This window comes from Otolemur garnettii, unplaced genomic scaffold (genome assembly GCF_000181295.1).
Source record: "Otolemur garnettii isolate 467f Iridium unplaced genomic scaffold, OtoGar3 scaffold00040, whole genome shotgun sequence".
Taxonomy (NCBI): domain Eukaryota; kingdom Metazoa; phylum Chordata; class Mammalia; order Primates; family Galagidae; genus Otolemur; species Otolemur garnettii.
In genome coordinates this window covers 297450-313640 of record NW_003852435.1, presented here as the reverse complement: position 1 = coordinate 313640, position 16191 = coordinate 297450, and the positions used below count along the sequence as shown (strand labels likewise).

Genomic DNA, 16191 nt, shown 5'->3' with positions numbered 1-16191 from the left:
TTCAGAGTTTATGATATTTTGACAGAACTTGAGAAAGCAGGTTTCTGTAATGAAGGCTAAACTGTGCATATCTGAGACAGCTAGTTACTTTACTTACCTGGGGCTCAAGCTCACCCCGACGTTTGTAGATGGCTTTTTCTCCAGTCAGCCCATCAATGATCTTGGCATCATCGAGTTCCCCAGTAGCTTGGTGTCTTAGCCACTGTCTTTCTTTACCTTTAGCCTTCAATGACACATAGACACAAAAGCCTTATTTTAATTAGTTCTGCAGGGTCTCTGACACACTTTGTGTGTGGAATAACAGAAAACATACCCAGGACCTTTTCAGTAAGTGATGGTTTTGCATGAACATGTTGCATAAATGGACTGGTTTTTGCTCTGCTGACAAAGAAAAGCTCTTTGTGGGATTTTGTCAGTTTTAATTGCTTTAACATATGGAACAATAAAATGAACTCACTTAAAACATCCATGAACAGGAAAATGGTATGCAAACGAACCCCTGGAGATATGTTCACTATCTGCAGTGTAATGGTGATGAATTTCTTATGGACTATTTGTCACGGTGCTTCTAGGAAATTTATTAGTTAACAAAATAATCACCTTGAACTTGTTAACACTGTCTGCAAGCCCAGAGAAAATACGATCCTCAGAGCTCTTTCTCTTGGAAAAGAACTTTTGTTACTCAAGTTCTCCATGACCTAGTGGACAAATGGAAACAGCTGAAAACAATAGTGTGTGAACATTTTATACCCCACATCTCTCTGATCTATACTCAGGAATCTTCTGAATTACTTTTCAAAGATATTTCCACCTAATACTTTAGCACAATAACTTACAACCATGCCAGATGGACTAAGGTGGTAGTAAAATGATAAAGAATTACAATATTCCAATCAAGGCACTAACTATGATTATTACAGCAACAGCTACATGTACATTACAAAATGGGAAGAATAGCTAAAATATTTTTATGTGTGTGAAGGAGCTTAGGAAATTTTATCCCAAAATATGACTTTACTTTGAAGTAAATACCTTCAGAAGATCAATGGGCCTTGGAAGGGGCTTTCTTCTTTCTTCTTAAAAAACCAGACCCATCAAAACAATAATCTTCCCTTTCCCTCCTTGTTATCTCAATATATTATAGGAAAGAAGATTAAACATGCAACCAGACCTGGCCAGAATCATTTTAAATATAATGTAACAGAGGGAATGGACTGAGGTAAAATGGTTTAGGAACTGTCCTTTTATCCCCACCTCTTTTGGAATTAATACCCACATCCCAGCCCGAGGCCAGTAATCAGGACAGGGAGTGTTCTTTGTTGTTTTTTGTTTTTTGTGGGTTTTTTTTTTTTTTTGGTACCACAGGAGATGGCTCAATGAAATTGTCTGGGCAGAGGTCTCGGATTGCTTTCCCCAGAAATGGGGTAGAACAGGACCATCAGGGATAGTTACATGGCAATATCCCTAAGCTGAAACTCCTTTAAAAGCTCTGTATTTCTGCTTATAGTTAGGATAATGGTACTTCAAGACACAAGTCCACTATTCTCCTCATTTGCTGGCAAATTAATAAACTTCTCTTTCCTTCTCAAACCACTTGTCCACTTTGGGGACAAGTACCAAACTTTTGATAAGAATAACACCTGTCTCTCAGGTTAATTTCCTAAGAGAATAATTTACAAGTCTGTTTTCCTCATCCATTCATTCCCCCAAGTATCTACTCATCCCTCCGACTAACCATTTATTGGCCCTAAGCAGAATTACCTATATTTCTCATCTTTCCCTTTACCCTAAAATGAGGGTAGATAAACCTTGGACTCCACTGGGATACTGGATAATCACTCTCTGATTCTGCCTCTTTTATTTACTAATCTGCCTTCCTGTGAGCTAATCTTTCAGCAAAACTTATAAGCCAAAAAGGAAATTTCCCCTCACACCACACATGGAAACTAGAGTAATAGTTAAGACGGCGTGTTCTGGAGCTTGGTTCTAATAGTTCTCTTACCCCTGCCAGATAGCTGACCTGAGGTAAGTTACTTAATCTGTCAGTATCTCAGTTTGCTCATCTCTAAAATGAAGATCACACTGGCATCCACCTTAGAGAGTTACTGTGAAAATGACATGGGACACTACATGGAATCAGCTAGGAAGGGCCTTGGCGCTGTCCATTAGCTGGCACTGTTAGTAGTAAGTCTACACTAAGTTAAGCAGGGTTCCATCACTGTTTCATGGGAAGTGGCTGTGTGACGGCACTGCCACTGGAAATACAAAGCTGAGCCTCAGGCAGCCGGTGTCACTTTTAGGGCCAAAGTAGCCTTTATACAGCTCCATACACTATAATTCTAGGTATGACAGTATGTTTTCCTGTTCCTGACACCCTTGCTGTAAACAGGTACAAAATCACCATATTTGAATACAGATATATTAAAGTGAACAAGAAATAAAGAGAGGGAAAGTCACAGCATAAAGATATTAATTTTGGTAGGCAGTTAATTCTAGAAACTACCAGGTATAAGCCCCTTGGGAGTATTTTCTTTCCAGGTATGTGTTCTTGGCAAGAATCCCATGTTCTTGGGACAATGGGACACAGTGGAGCATAGGTATCATGTAAAACTTGATAAAGATACACAGATACAGGTGGTGCCCGTGGCTCAAAGGAGTAGGCGCTGGCCCCATATGCCAGAGGTGGCGAGTTCAAACACAGCCCCGGCCAAAAACATAAAAAAAAAAATACATAGATATGGGTGGTATGAGGAAGGGGTATACGCAGACTCCCAGAATCCTTTCCCAGTGGCCTGTCTATGGATCAGACAGGCAACCTTGACCACACAGTGCCATCCTTCTCAGCTCCCCCTCCCCCAAAAGTGATTGAGATTCAGGTCTTATCTCCTCTTTCTTGTCATTCTTGGTGTCTGATATGTACAGTTTCTCAGGCTGCCAACATACTTTATGCCAAGAGATGCTACTGTGGATGACCACTTAGGTACCTTTGATCTTGACATTATACGACTTTTGGAGGTACCAAGCTGTAGAGCTTTGGCTTTTAATGCCCTTCATAGGTGAGGAGAGACTCTTACTGACCAGTCTAGACTGGGAAAACTAGGGTCTGCTAAACCACAAGTCCAACAGTACTGTGGGATCCTCTCTTTGAGACATGCTAATAATTAATGCTTATAAAAACGATAAAAGGGATTCCTGTCTAGGACATGTGTTCTTCTTATTGCACTTGGTGAGGAGGTTCTAGCATTATAAAATGCTTTTCCCTTATTCCCCTTAGATATTATTACATTTGCTATCTCTGGATTTGCTATTATCTAAGAGTAGATGCTTGTGTTAATGTGCTTTCTTTTCCTTCTTTCCCCATAATGATTGTCACCTCTTACGATACTCCCTAGGGCCTGGCTTGAAGAACCTGTTTCCATTATGTGGGCTGATAAAAGAAGAGAAATTAGGAAAACTTGCAGTGAGAGCGAGGCTTTTCCCAATAAATCTGTTACATTTTGGTTCCTTTTGAGGAGTCAACTTTTCAAATTTAAGTATAATGTACTTGTGATGAAGCACGTGAATCTCAAAGGCAGAACTCAAAGAACTTTTACAGAGGTGTGCAACCTTTTATTTTCTCTGCCACACATTGGAAGAATAAGAGTTGTCTGGGGCTACACACTAAATACACAAACACTAATGAAAGTTGACCAGCCAAAAAAAAGTTGACACCACAGATACGCAAAAAAAGCCTCACCACATCCCTGTTATTACAAAGAGAACATGGCATCTCCACCCCCCACACCTCCCAAGCCTTCCAGGGCTCTGTTCTAGATTTTCTTTCCCCTGGCAAAGGTGAGCCCTATTCTGACCTCGATCACCACAGAGTAACTTCATCTGTTTTTGTACTTTATAAAAACAGAGTCATACAATATATACTCTTTGTTCCTGGCTTCTCTGACTTAACATTCTCCCAGTGGGAGTTACCTTGTCTGCACGGCAGTACCTTATTTCCTTTCCACCATATGACTCTGTCACGATTTACCCATCCTACAACCACTGTTTTCGGTGTGGGGCTACCATGAAGAATGTTTCCACAGGTATTCCTGAACACGTCTTGAGGAGCAGGTGTGTGCACATGGCTCTTTGGTAGCAGTTCTGGGTCACAGAGTATGGACAGATTCAGTATTAGTGGATACTGATAAACAGTTTCTCCAAAGGCATTTGTCCAATTTACATTCCCATGAGCAATGTACGAGGGTTTCATTCGCTCATATCATCACCAACACTTGATATTGACAACTTAAAATAATTTTTTTTAGCCATTCTGGTGGGCATACAGTACACTCCCTTCATCTTTATCTTTATTTGTGGATAAATGAATTAATTTGGGTACTGCTTGTCATCGATATTTTTAGGAACATGAACTAGTAGTTTCTGTTTTTGAGAAGCAGAAGTATGTATCAGTCTTTTGATCCAGAACTACTGGGCACAAACACATTTTTATAATAGCAGCACTGTTCATAAGCTTAGTTCTGGAGTATGTAACTTGCAGATATATATGGGCAAAAAATTTATTTTCTATCCTTTGGCCAGTTCGCCAATACTTGGAAACTCAAAACAGGAAGAAGCTGGACAGAACAGATGCTCTTGGGGGCAACGGGCTGGAGGGGGAGCTCTTTAGAAAGTTACTGAAGGCTGAATAGAAATATTTATTATTTTGGACTGTGAATATAAAGGCTTCTGTATTTTATGAGACTTACTGAAATATTTCTGTAAATAGTAAGTTCCCACTGCATTTAACTCTATGCTTTTATCTCAAACAAAGGGCAGACATGCTATTTATTACATAGGGTGTCCCAAAAGTCACCAGACATAGGAAAAATGGGAAAGTGCAGCTATGTGTACCTTTATTCACAAGATGTTTATTACAAAATTTTATGTGTTGGTCACATTAGCTACTATTTCCCATTTTCCCTGTGTATGGCAACGTTTGGGAAACCACGAATATTCCTATAGCATGAAGTAAAGTATCCTTGTAAATACGCCCATCTGTTTTGTATTATACAGTAAATCCATACTAATGAGAACTCATAATATATAAAGCTAGGTTGTACTAATAAAAAGTCTATGTCATAGACTTTCTGAAAAAGAAATATAGTTTTACTACTTTCACATAAAGAACACTTAACTGAAATACTCAGAGAATGATGTATTCTGGTTAATTTGTTTTCTGGGAAATACATGGGTAGCCAGAAAGTCTGTACACAGAGAGTCACACACAGACACACGTCTGTAAACTGAGGGCATTCGAGTAAACACGACAAGAACCAATTGTCTTGTGGTTGAGGCACTTTGTCCTGTGATTTCAGCGCTGAGAGCATTCTGGTTAATCTTACGCCTTCACTATTTGGGTTATGGTTACTCAAGACTTTCTTTACCTACAAATTCCACATTCAAGCCAATATTATCTTATCCCATCAGAATTTGTTTAATAAAGAGATGAGAAAGGCTTAAGCAGCAGTTTTTGTAGAAAGTATACACAGTCTACAGAATAAAGCACAGAAATGATCATCAAGAAATACTTGTTGAATGAATAACTGTACACAATGTTTGGGAACAAAGCTTTTCTGATGAAACATTAGCTCCCACTATTTTAACATTTCTCTATGCTCCACCAACACATACTTGTTATGCCACTAATCTATATCATTAAAACAAATAATGATTGGATTAAGGAAAACTTTTGTATAGTATTTAAAAAATAACAAGTAATAAATGGAAACCACAGGCTGGGTGCAGGGGCTCACACCTGTAATCCTAGCACTGTGGGAGGCTGAGGTGGGCAGATTGCCTGAGCTTATGGGACCAGCCTGAGCCAGACTGAGATCTTGTCTCTAAAAATAGCAGAGTATTGGTGGCAGGTGTCTGTAGTCCCAGCTACTTGGGAGGCTGAGGCAAGAGAATCACTTAAGCCCAAGAGTTTGAGTTTGCTCTGAGCTGTGATGCCATGGCACTCTACCCAGGGCAACAAAGTGAGACTCTGTCTCAACAAAAAGGAAACAACAAAAAATTTTACTTTGTGGCTCTCAATATTTTGACATAGTCATTAAAAAGAGCACAGCAAAGAAAAGGTTGCACCTTATTACAAGGAATTCCCTGTTTTATGAAATAACATCTCATGGCAAGGAGAACTGCACATTTTGGCGTGTATATCTTAACAGGCTTCTTAAGCTGATGTTCAGAACCAAACCCCAGACGCCACATCTCAAGGCCTGCTCTCCAGGGCCTTCACCTCCCAGTGAGAGGCAATAGACAATACCGCTCCTTCAGCTGCTCAGGCCCATGTGCTCAGGAGTCAACCTTGGCTCCTCTTTCAGCCACACCAAGTCCACTGGCAAATCGTCTCAATTCCTGGCAGTATCTGACCATTTCTTACCACCTCCACATCCAACCTCCATCCTTACTCCAGCCCTCATTTTCTCTCCTCTGGACCACAGCAATAGTCTCCTAACTAGTCTCCCTCTTAGCTCACTTGCCCCACATAGTCCCCTCTTCACACAGCAATTGGGGGAATTTTTGTAAAACATGTTGTAATTTGCAAGAAATATGTCAAAAAATGCTGGCAGGATAACTTTAAATCTTTAAAAAGCCATAGGAACTTATATTTCTCTATTTTCAGGAATGAAAGAATATTTGACAACTTTACTTCATTCTCTTCCTCCTCTGCATCAACTTATTTAACCAAAATTCTTGGCTTTTATTTAATTTTAAAAATAATGCAAGGACTTTTTTAGTATCACATACATGACTTTTAATGTCATGTATTTTTTAAAAGAATTATTCTTAATATTTGACCTTTCTTTTAAACTAATTTAGCACAATTATTTAGTCCTAATTCTGTATTTAACTATCTCCAGTCCTCATTGTTAGACTTTTTATAATACAAGGTTCTTATTATTAAGGAATTTTGATTCCTCTTTAAATTGGCTGGAATATCTATACACGTGTGTAAATGTGTGTGTACTTACATATATACATGCATTTCAAAAATATTTCCAAAAAGGGAACTAAAGTGAGATTTTAAGTCTCCGAATATCTGAAAATGTCTTTCTACCACCTTTGTACTTTGGCTGAGTATAGAATTCTTGGGAAAATTCAAGAATTTTCCCTTAAAACTCCTGGAGACATTATTCTACTATCTTCTGGCATTCAACATTTCAAGGACAATAGGTGTACGATTAATTTTTCTTACTCTGTCAGTAGTTTGTTTTTGTCTCCATGTACGCTTTTAGGATACTTTTGTTAATTTTGAAATGTTAGACATAAAGCTGTGGGAAGGCACTTATCTTTTCATTAATTTCGCCTGGTCTCAGTAAAATTCTTTTGATCTGTTGACTTAGGCCTTTCTTTAGCCCAGTAGGGTTTTGTCACTACTTTGATGAGTGTTTAGGCATCCTTTTTTCTGGCCTTCTTTCTGGGAATATCATTTGTCCATTGAGTATGGGTTTACTGAGCACTTACCCCGTGCCAGGTACTGTTCTTAGGGGGATGACTCATGGCTCTCATGTCAGCTCTCCACTCTGTTTTTATTGACCAGCTTAATGGCTTTTACCTCTTTAATTCCTCTGTAGTCTGGAATAACTTTTCAAGTTTGTCATTGACATTTAATACTTAGATTGAAGACAGGATTGAGTCTATTCTTTCTACTTTTCATGTAGATTTAAGTTTGGCATTGCATTTTTAGTTATTTAATAATCTTTCCTTATTGATTTCAACTCCCTTGTTATTTCTGCTTGCTTCTTAGCCAGACCCTTTCGAATCTATTTATTTTACATACTTCAAGTTTCTTTGAATTATGAGAATGCAAAGCAGATGTTTTCTAAAAATCTTGTTTTCTTAGGATAATATTCTAGCTCAGGAGTGTCTTCTTTTACATTTTGAGTACTCTACCTCAATGAAGAATCTTCTCATTACCCCACATTATTTTATTTTTTTCTGCGTCCTTATTCTCCAACGATGAGATGGCTATACAGAACTGTTCAGGACAGACTGGACGGATCCTCCTTGGGTGCACTCACTTCCCACTTTGTTTCTACTAGAATTCTCCTTGAAGATTTTACACTGGTGTTAGTTGAACTAAATCTACAACACCAGTTGAAGAATTCAACTGGGAGGGAGTTGAACTGTGGACAGCCCCAGCATGAGAACTTCATCTTCACATCATTTCAGATTTTATTGAGAAAGCCATTGCAGTGGGCCAACTTGGGGCATTTGGCTTTTGTTTGAATTAGTGCTCCAGCCAAGTATAAGTTGGGGCTTGTCTGGCCTCCTTCCCCATGCTACTCTCCTTCCAGCTTGTTGTTGCCACTGCACGAAACCTAGACCTCTCACCCCTACTCCTCCCCAGGGCTACTTTCACATGCTGCTGCCCTGCAGTAACAAAATGCAAGCCAAGGGACCTGCTTCTCGCCAGCTCCGGGGCTCTCTTGTTTTCCCTGCCTCTCTAATCTGGGGGTCTTAATGAGATTTTAGGCCTCAGGAACTTATTTGCTAGTAAAGGTTTCTGAGTTGTCTTTGACAGGGGTCCTGTCAGTTTATATTCAGCAAAATGTCTTCGAAGTTTATTGTAAGTCTCTAGCACCCTTCTTTAATTCTGTCGTGTGGGTTCTTCACTGTTTATTGCGATTTATTTATTTATTTTGAGACAGAGTCTCACTGTGTTGCCCTTGGTAGAGTGCCATGGTGCCATAGCTCATAGCAACCTCCAACTCTTGGGCTTAAGCAATTCTCTTGCCTCAGCCTCCCAAGTAGCTGGGACTGCAGGGACCCGTCACAACGTCCAGCTATTTTTTTGTTGCGGTTGTCATTGTTGTTTAGCAGGCCCGGGCCGGGTTCCACCCCGCCAGCCCCAGTGTATATGGTGGCACTCTAACCACTGAGTTACGGGTACTGAACCATGTTTATCGCGCTTTACTCCTTTATTCATTTGAACAGTCATCTGGAGAAGACTGATTTAGATGCCCATGCTTGGGCAGCCCCAAAGTGAGAACTATATCTCTAGGCTGCACTGGGTTGGAGATGTCCTCTCATGCTGGAGAACCACACATGAGCTGAGAGAGAGTCCCTGGTACCTCGCTCCGTGCCATGAAATGCAGACAATGCTTGACTTTGCCATTCTCACCCTGCCCCCTCCTTGTCCTGTCCCCTCACCTTAGTCAACACAACTCTCTTGTCTTGGGCTGTCCCTCTGTACAGATGACCATGACAATACACACACAGATATCCATATGGCTATGTAACCCTCTCTGGTCCGTACTCACTCCTCACATTTTTTAAAACTTCCATTATCATGCTTGACCTTTTCACAAGGGTATGATGGTAGTGAGCACATACTAACATCCAAAGAAAACATTTGCTGTATTAAAGTCTCTCCTCTTCCTGTGTTCCCTACTTCCATTCTCTAGGGCTTGAAAACCTCCTCATCCCCCTTACCCCACATCCAGTTGGTCACTGTCTTCCGTCCTATCTCCAAACTGCTTCTTGAATTTGTCTCAGTCTTTCCATTTTCATTTCAATTACCTTGTTCAGGTTCCTATTACTTCTCACCTAAATAACTGAAATAATTTTATGATTTGACTTCCCAGCTTCTACTTCCCTTTTCTATAAAATTTTCTGTCTTTGTAAGTATGAAACTTCCTAAAAAAAAAAAAAAGATATAACGCCACCACTCCCTTTCTCAAATGCCTCCGTGGCTCTGCGTTAAAGAACACAGTCAGCCTCCTTAGCCTGGTGCTCAAGGCCCTTCAGGGATTCCCTTTCTCCCTCACTTTCTGTCCTCCGGTCCACTGTCCTCAAGCCCATCTCTTAACTCTGAACATCAGTCACTCTGGCTGTGTACCATATCCCCAACAGCCTCGTAATTAAGTGTTTGTCCTTCGCTCAGAGGTTTCTTCTGTCTAGATCAGATCTCTACAAGCTACTTTCAGACTATCAATACCTGTTACCGGTCCATGATAAAATAAGTAACAGAAACTGACAGTAAGCATTGAGAAACTTATATGCCAATTTGGCAAAATAATTTTAGGTGTGTTGAACTAACATTAAAAAAAGGTGGCTCATATTTGGTATGTTATTTTTTATATTAGTTTTAAATTTACTCATTTCTATTCTATTTTACAAAAGTATTAATCCATGCTGGATTCATGCCCCACTGAAGGTTTGGGAAGTACCGGTTGATTCTGTCCTTTACCTCCATCTTCACAAGAGAGGTACCAATTGAAACCACACCCATCCTCATGGCCCAGCTAAAATGACACTTTTCCTGTGAGTTTTCCCTCAACTATCCAGCCTAGGAATTACTTACACACTTGTTTACATAGTCTACACAGTCACAGCACTTTGCTTTAAACCTTTCTGTGGCATTTACCATATTATGGCTTTTATTACAAATACACGTGTGTTTTCTTCTCTAGAAGATTTGTTATTGAAGGCAAGAACCCTTAGGCAAAAGAAATATTCAATAGATGCCTAATGCCTAACTCACACAGTTATTATAGACTAGATAAAAGGAATGGGAAAATGCTTTCTGCTCTTTACACATGAGCAAAGCGGGTTCTCACAATAAAGTCTAAGTTCCTTACCTGGCACCTGCCTGCCTCTCAGCCTCCTGTCCTCATTTGCATTTCCCAGGGGGTGGTATCCTGCCTGTGTCTGGCCCCAGCCTGTTTCTGAGACCACATGGTGAAAGCCTGCGTCCATGCTGTGCCGCTGCTGGTACGTTGCTTCCACCCTTCTCTGGTTAATACTTGTGGGTCCTTCAAGACTCAGCTCAGATACATTTTCCTCTAACATCTATCCTTGAGTTCTCTTTCTCTGGCCTTCCACTATATTCTACAGAATCTACCTAGGTACTTACCATATTAAACTGAAACAATCTGTTTAGCCATCTTCTGCTCAGCTCCCTCAAGACTAGAATTTTCTTAGTATAGGGGCAATATCTTATCAATCTTTGTGTTCTCAGTGTCAAGTACAGTGCATGCCACACAGTGTTCAAAACATGATTTATGTGAACAAAAGCTCATTTTGAAACACTAGAGGAATATAATTATTGGTTTATGGAGATACCATGCTAGCCAAAGCAATCAGAGAAAGACTAATTTGGTTTAGCGTGAGAATGAAATTACTGATTGCAGAACAGAAAAATACTGGAGAGAAGATATGATTAAAATCAAGTGGCTTTTTTGTGAGAATGGATTTTTTTTTTGCTAGAGAACGCTGCAATCAGAGATTGAGATTCTGAACCAAGTACAGTTGAAGTACTGACAGCCTGTACTATCCTAGCAAGCAAAGCAAGCAAACTCTTGCTATTGATTCAGGAAAGGGAAAAGGTCCAGTAACTCAGAGAAGCCAAGGAAGGTCACTGGTGATAGCTGTCCTGACTGAGAAGACAGGCGCGGGCTGCAACCAGGCACACACACAGGCAGATGGCAACATGGTGGCAACAGCACTTCCTGCTCCTCAAATCCAGCCCAGTCACCTCCAATCACTGCATGGGCCTGTAGCTGTGCTTTGGAGAGTCATCGCCTGTGATGATGTGCTAGTTCCTGGCCAGAGTTTGTGCTGCTCACCAAGGAAACACGCATAGTTATTGGGATTATACAGCAACCTCAAACCAGCTGGAAGATGTTAGTCAATCAGAGCCACACAGGACTAGCAGAAGATGCAAAACTGGGACCAAATCAAAGCCTTCTTGCTTTTGTTACAATCTAAAGTTTCATATTCTACACCAGGCCCTGTCCATTCTCGGCCAATAGCTGTGTTTTAAACTAGCCTCATCTCCCTAAATTGAGAACTAGAAGGTCCACCTGAGAGTAATTCCCCTGTAAATTAAAAATAAAGACTCAACAAGGGAAATACTTGAAATGCTATCTTGGTATTTGGATAATGATGAAAACTGTCCTTTAAGTATTTAAGAATTATACTTCTTATGGAATTGTAGAGTTGGAAGAAGATAACAGAGGCCTAAGAAATCACTGAGACCTGAGCTTTGAGCTCAGACACCCTTCACTGGCCATATAACCCGGTTATACCATCTTTTTAAGGTTCAGTCCTCGCCTTACAAAGTGGAGGCAAAATATTTATATTTCATCTGATTATGAGAATTGAGATAATTTGTTTCTCAGTTGCCACATCTATCAAATGTAGAAAATAATACTTACTAGTTTTTATACAGATTAAACAGCACAATCAATGTGAACTTCTTGACTGGGTACCTGGCCTGTAGCCAGGCTGAGGAATACGAGCAAGCACAGTGAAGGGAATCAAGAAGCTAATCCCTCCGCAGAGCATGCTACACGCTAGGCGCTGTTTTAAACGGCTTACACGTATCATCTGTCAGAGTTACCCTCCATTACAGCCACCGCATCTGCCATTCCCAGGTTGCAGATCCAGGCTGTCCGGCTCTAGAGCTGGCATTACTGGCCAGTAAGTGACGAAGAAGGAGGTGATCTGGTGATGATGATGATGATAAGAGGAGGCATCTAGAAGAATGTCTGGTGTCTGGTAAATGCTTGTGTTACTATAATGCTGGGGTCCTTTACAGAGATACCTGGAGATGGAAGTCGTATATCCATTGTGGCTACTCATTCAAAGATTAAATCACTTTTATCTTCTTTCATATACCATACTTTGCTCCCATTGTCTTTGGCCCAAACCTTTAGCAAAAAAAAAAAAAAAAAAAAAAAATCTTTTGTTTTAATTTTTTTTTTTCACTTTTTTTTTGGCTGGGGCTGGGTTTGAACCTGCCACCTCCGGCAAATAGGGCCAGGGCTCTATTCCTTTGAGCCACAGGTGCCGCCTCATTGTTTTAATTTTTTAATTCAAATATTTATCCATAGTTAGGTACCTTTGTTGCATTTTAAAAAATATATTACATACAAGAAATTTTATGTAACAAGTAATTGTGAAACACAAGAACAGATACAAGGCATAGGAGACTTTATGTGCCAGTAACACATTTATGATATTTACACAGCATAGAAGGCCAAGAGCTCCTCATCATGGTCTATATCAGAAGTATGGTCTTTTTTAATTTCTACATTACTGGTGTATTCTGAAGAGTCGCTTCCCTTTATTCCTGTAAATTTTATTGTCTTCGGTTCCATCCATAGCAATCCTGAGGCTGCAGGTTTTAAACCATTTCATGACCATTTCCTTCTTGACAATGTCCCATGATCTCAGGATCCAGTCACAAACTTGGGTGGGGAAGCTTTCTTGATTCTGCCTGCTGGTGTTAAATCATTACTGTCTTCTTCCACAATGTCACTTTCTTCCTTAGGCCCTTAAAGGGTGTGTTCACTGACACACCAAGAGGTTGCAGTTGGTTGGTTAGTTTGCCGGGTATCACAGCAAGTTGGCTTTTCAAGTTTGCTGTGATTACTTTTGAACTTTGTGTAACATGGGCTTAGAAGTGATCAAAAACAAGCAAAGCTGGTTTTTAAAGTAATCCTCCAGGCCTTCATGACCAGACTTTGTTAGACCAGATTTTCATTCCTTCTCAAGATGATCATAGGTGGTAGCTTTGTCCCATCTGAACAACAGGTAGGGCAACAGAGAAATGTGTTTTCTCATGTCCACTAGTTTAAACAGCCATGGTCTTTGCTCCTTTGATGTCCACAGTTCTGTTGGGTGGCACAGCAAACACGAATGGGACCTCATCCATGTGGGCGATTTGGGACAGCTTAAAGATGTAAGTCTTTCAAAGACTCATAACATAAGAATAAAATTCCAATGCTTGGTTCTCATCAGCTGTTGGAAGTTTTGTTCAGGTCCTTGTGCTCAAAGCTCTCTTTTCGTAAAGTTAAAGCACCATTTAGGTGTCCCTGTGAAATCATAAATTTTTTTTCTCATACCATCCTTGTACCCTCTTCTTGTATCATCTTGGTCGAGCTAGAGATCCCAGTCTGACGTTGCTCCGGAATCCAGATCTTCACCTCCTGGCTCCACCTCTGCCCACTCTGGAGGATTCCCTTCGATAGCTTCCTTCCATCTTGGCATCTGAAGAAGCCTTTCTTCCTGTTGCCTCCACGATCTGATGACACCTCCTGTGGAAGGAGGTCCACAGTGTCTCACCGAAGCTCTGTTCCCATGCTCCTTAGCACATTTAATAAACGTTAGCTTAAAGCTTGCAGTGTACTTAAACTGCTTTGACATTTTCCAAGGGATTTTCCCATAATTTTTGTACCATAGCCGCTAGATCGCTAGCTCCCACCTAAAGTGTATTAAGAGAAATGCTGCTCTTTCTTGGCTAAAAATGCTTTTGTTCCAAGTTTGTTGTTAAGTTCAATAAAACCAATTACCAATAAATAAATAAATAAAATAAATAAAACCAATTACCGTATTCCAGGGTATTATTTTGCATATAGATACCATTATTGTTTTCTAGAGTTATACTTTTAACGCATAAGCACAAATAAAAGAATAAAAACATTTATATAGATATGGAATTAGTACTACTCATGTAAAATACACACTCTTATCCCCTACCCCCAAAACTTAAGACTCTTTCTTGGTATTATTTATGTCTGTTTTCTCTTTTTTAGATTTCTAAAGAAGAAGAAAACAAAAATTTCCCTGAAATAATTAGTTAATTTCTTTGGAGATATTTAGTAAGTTATTAACCCTAATTCTTGTAAGGATTTTTTTTTTAATGGGTGCCACTTTCTTGTTTTTAATCCTTTTAATCTTATTTGTTGCTGTTCCCTGAGATCTTCATAGTTTTCTTTCAGTTCCCTTTGAAAGCTGAAAGCAACTGGTCACTGTTTTCTGAGACTGGTCTCATCATTGTGCTGATTACGGGAAGAGTCATTCCTTGATGCTAGCCCTAGTTCTAACCCAGCTTTGTCTGTGTGCTACTGTGAGAAGTAACAGTAGTGGATTTGATATTTGTTCGTTTTGCTGATCTTAATAACACAATGCCACTTAAAACGCTGACGTAAGGATCAAATGTGATAATGTTTGTATAAGTAGCTATCACCCTACAAACACCAATCAAGGCATTAACTGATACCAGAGTGTTAGTTATACTAATGCCATTAGTTATAGTAATAATACTAACCTGATACCGTCAATTAAAAATGTGTTCTTATATCCCTGGCTGGTACTGTGAATCCTCTAATGGCCTCTGTTTGTCCACAGGTTAGAAGTCAATGTTATCTGCTTGTCCTCTTGACACCCAGTCTATTCAGGATGTGGTGCTTGTGATTCTTCCAACCTGCCTCCTCTCTCACCATCCTCTGTGGATGCCTCCTCTCTCACCATCTTCTGCCACCAGGCTATGCTCTTCCCAGCCACACTGAACACCTGGGTCTTCTCTGAACTCACCGTGCTCTCTCCTACCTCTGTGCACTTGTACATGCTGTTTCCTACGTCTGTAATGTACTCACTCTCCAACCACCGGGAAAATTCCTCAGCATCTTTTAAGACTGAACTCAAGCATTACATTCTCCATGAATATAAAATGACTCTCTTCATTTGTCTCATAGAATTGTATACAGACTTCCCTATAGAATTTAGGAAATTCTTAGTCTTTTGAGTTCCTTCTTTGAGGGCAGGGACTTTATTTTATTTTTCTATCCCTAATGCCTGGTGTGCATCAAGAACTTGAGAAATGAATGACTAGACTGAACTATATTCATCCTCCAGTCTTAGTAGAAACACTATCTCCCATTACCTTCCTTTTTTCTGAACCACACATTTTGGCCCTTCATCAACTCCTGCCTTTGAAGTTCAGAGCCCATGTGGCAGCTGCCCAGGTGCCCTCAAGGCCCAGGGTAATGAACATTTGTCAAGTGAATGACTATGGAAGAAAATGAATCATTCAAGGTCATGTTATTTACACAATTAATATAAAATCTTACGGTATTTTACCCTACATAACTACATACAAACTTTTTCATGAAAATGATTTAATCTTTACATTTGTCAAGATTTTGAAATTATGTATCTAGCTAATTATTATAAAGATCTTTCCTCTTGGGCTCAGGGCCTGTAGCTCAGCGGTTAAGGGCGCCAACCACATACACTGTAGCTGGCAGGTTTGAATCCAGCCCAGGCCTGCTAAACAACAATGACAACTACAACCAAAAAATAGCCGGGCATTGTGGCGGGCACCTGTAGTCCTAGCTACTTGGGAGGCTGAGGCAAGAGAAT

At 40.0% G+C, this 16191-nt stretch overlaps 1 protein-coding gene across 1 annotated transcript in view; it reads right to left on the bottom strand.

Moving 5' to 3' along the window:
- Positions 1-16191, bottom strand: part of LOC100961950 (von Willebrand factor A domain-containing protein 8) — a gene marked incomplete at its 5' end in the record, with an annotated part of 309966 nt that overhangs the window by 20974 nt on the left and 272801 nt on the right. The window contains one exon of the mRNA XM_012805376.2: positions 98-223. Coding sequence (XP_012660830.1) covers positions 98-223 — 126 coding nt within the window. The remainder of the gene's footprint in view (positions 1-97; positions 224-16191) is intronic.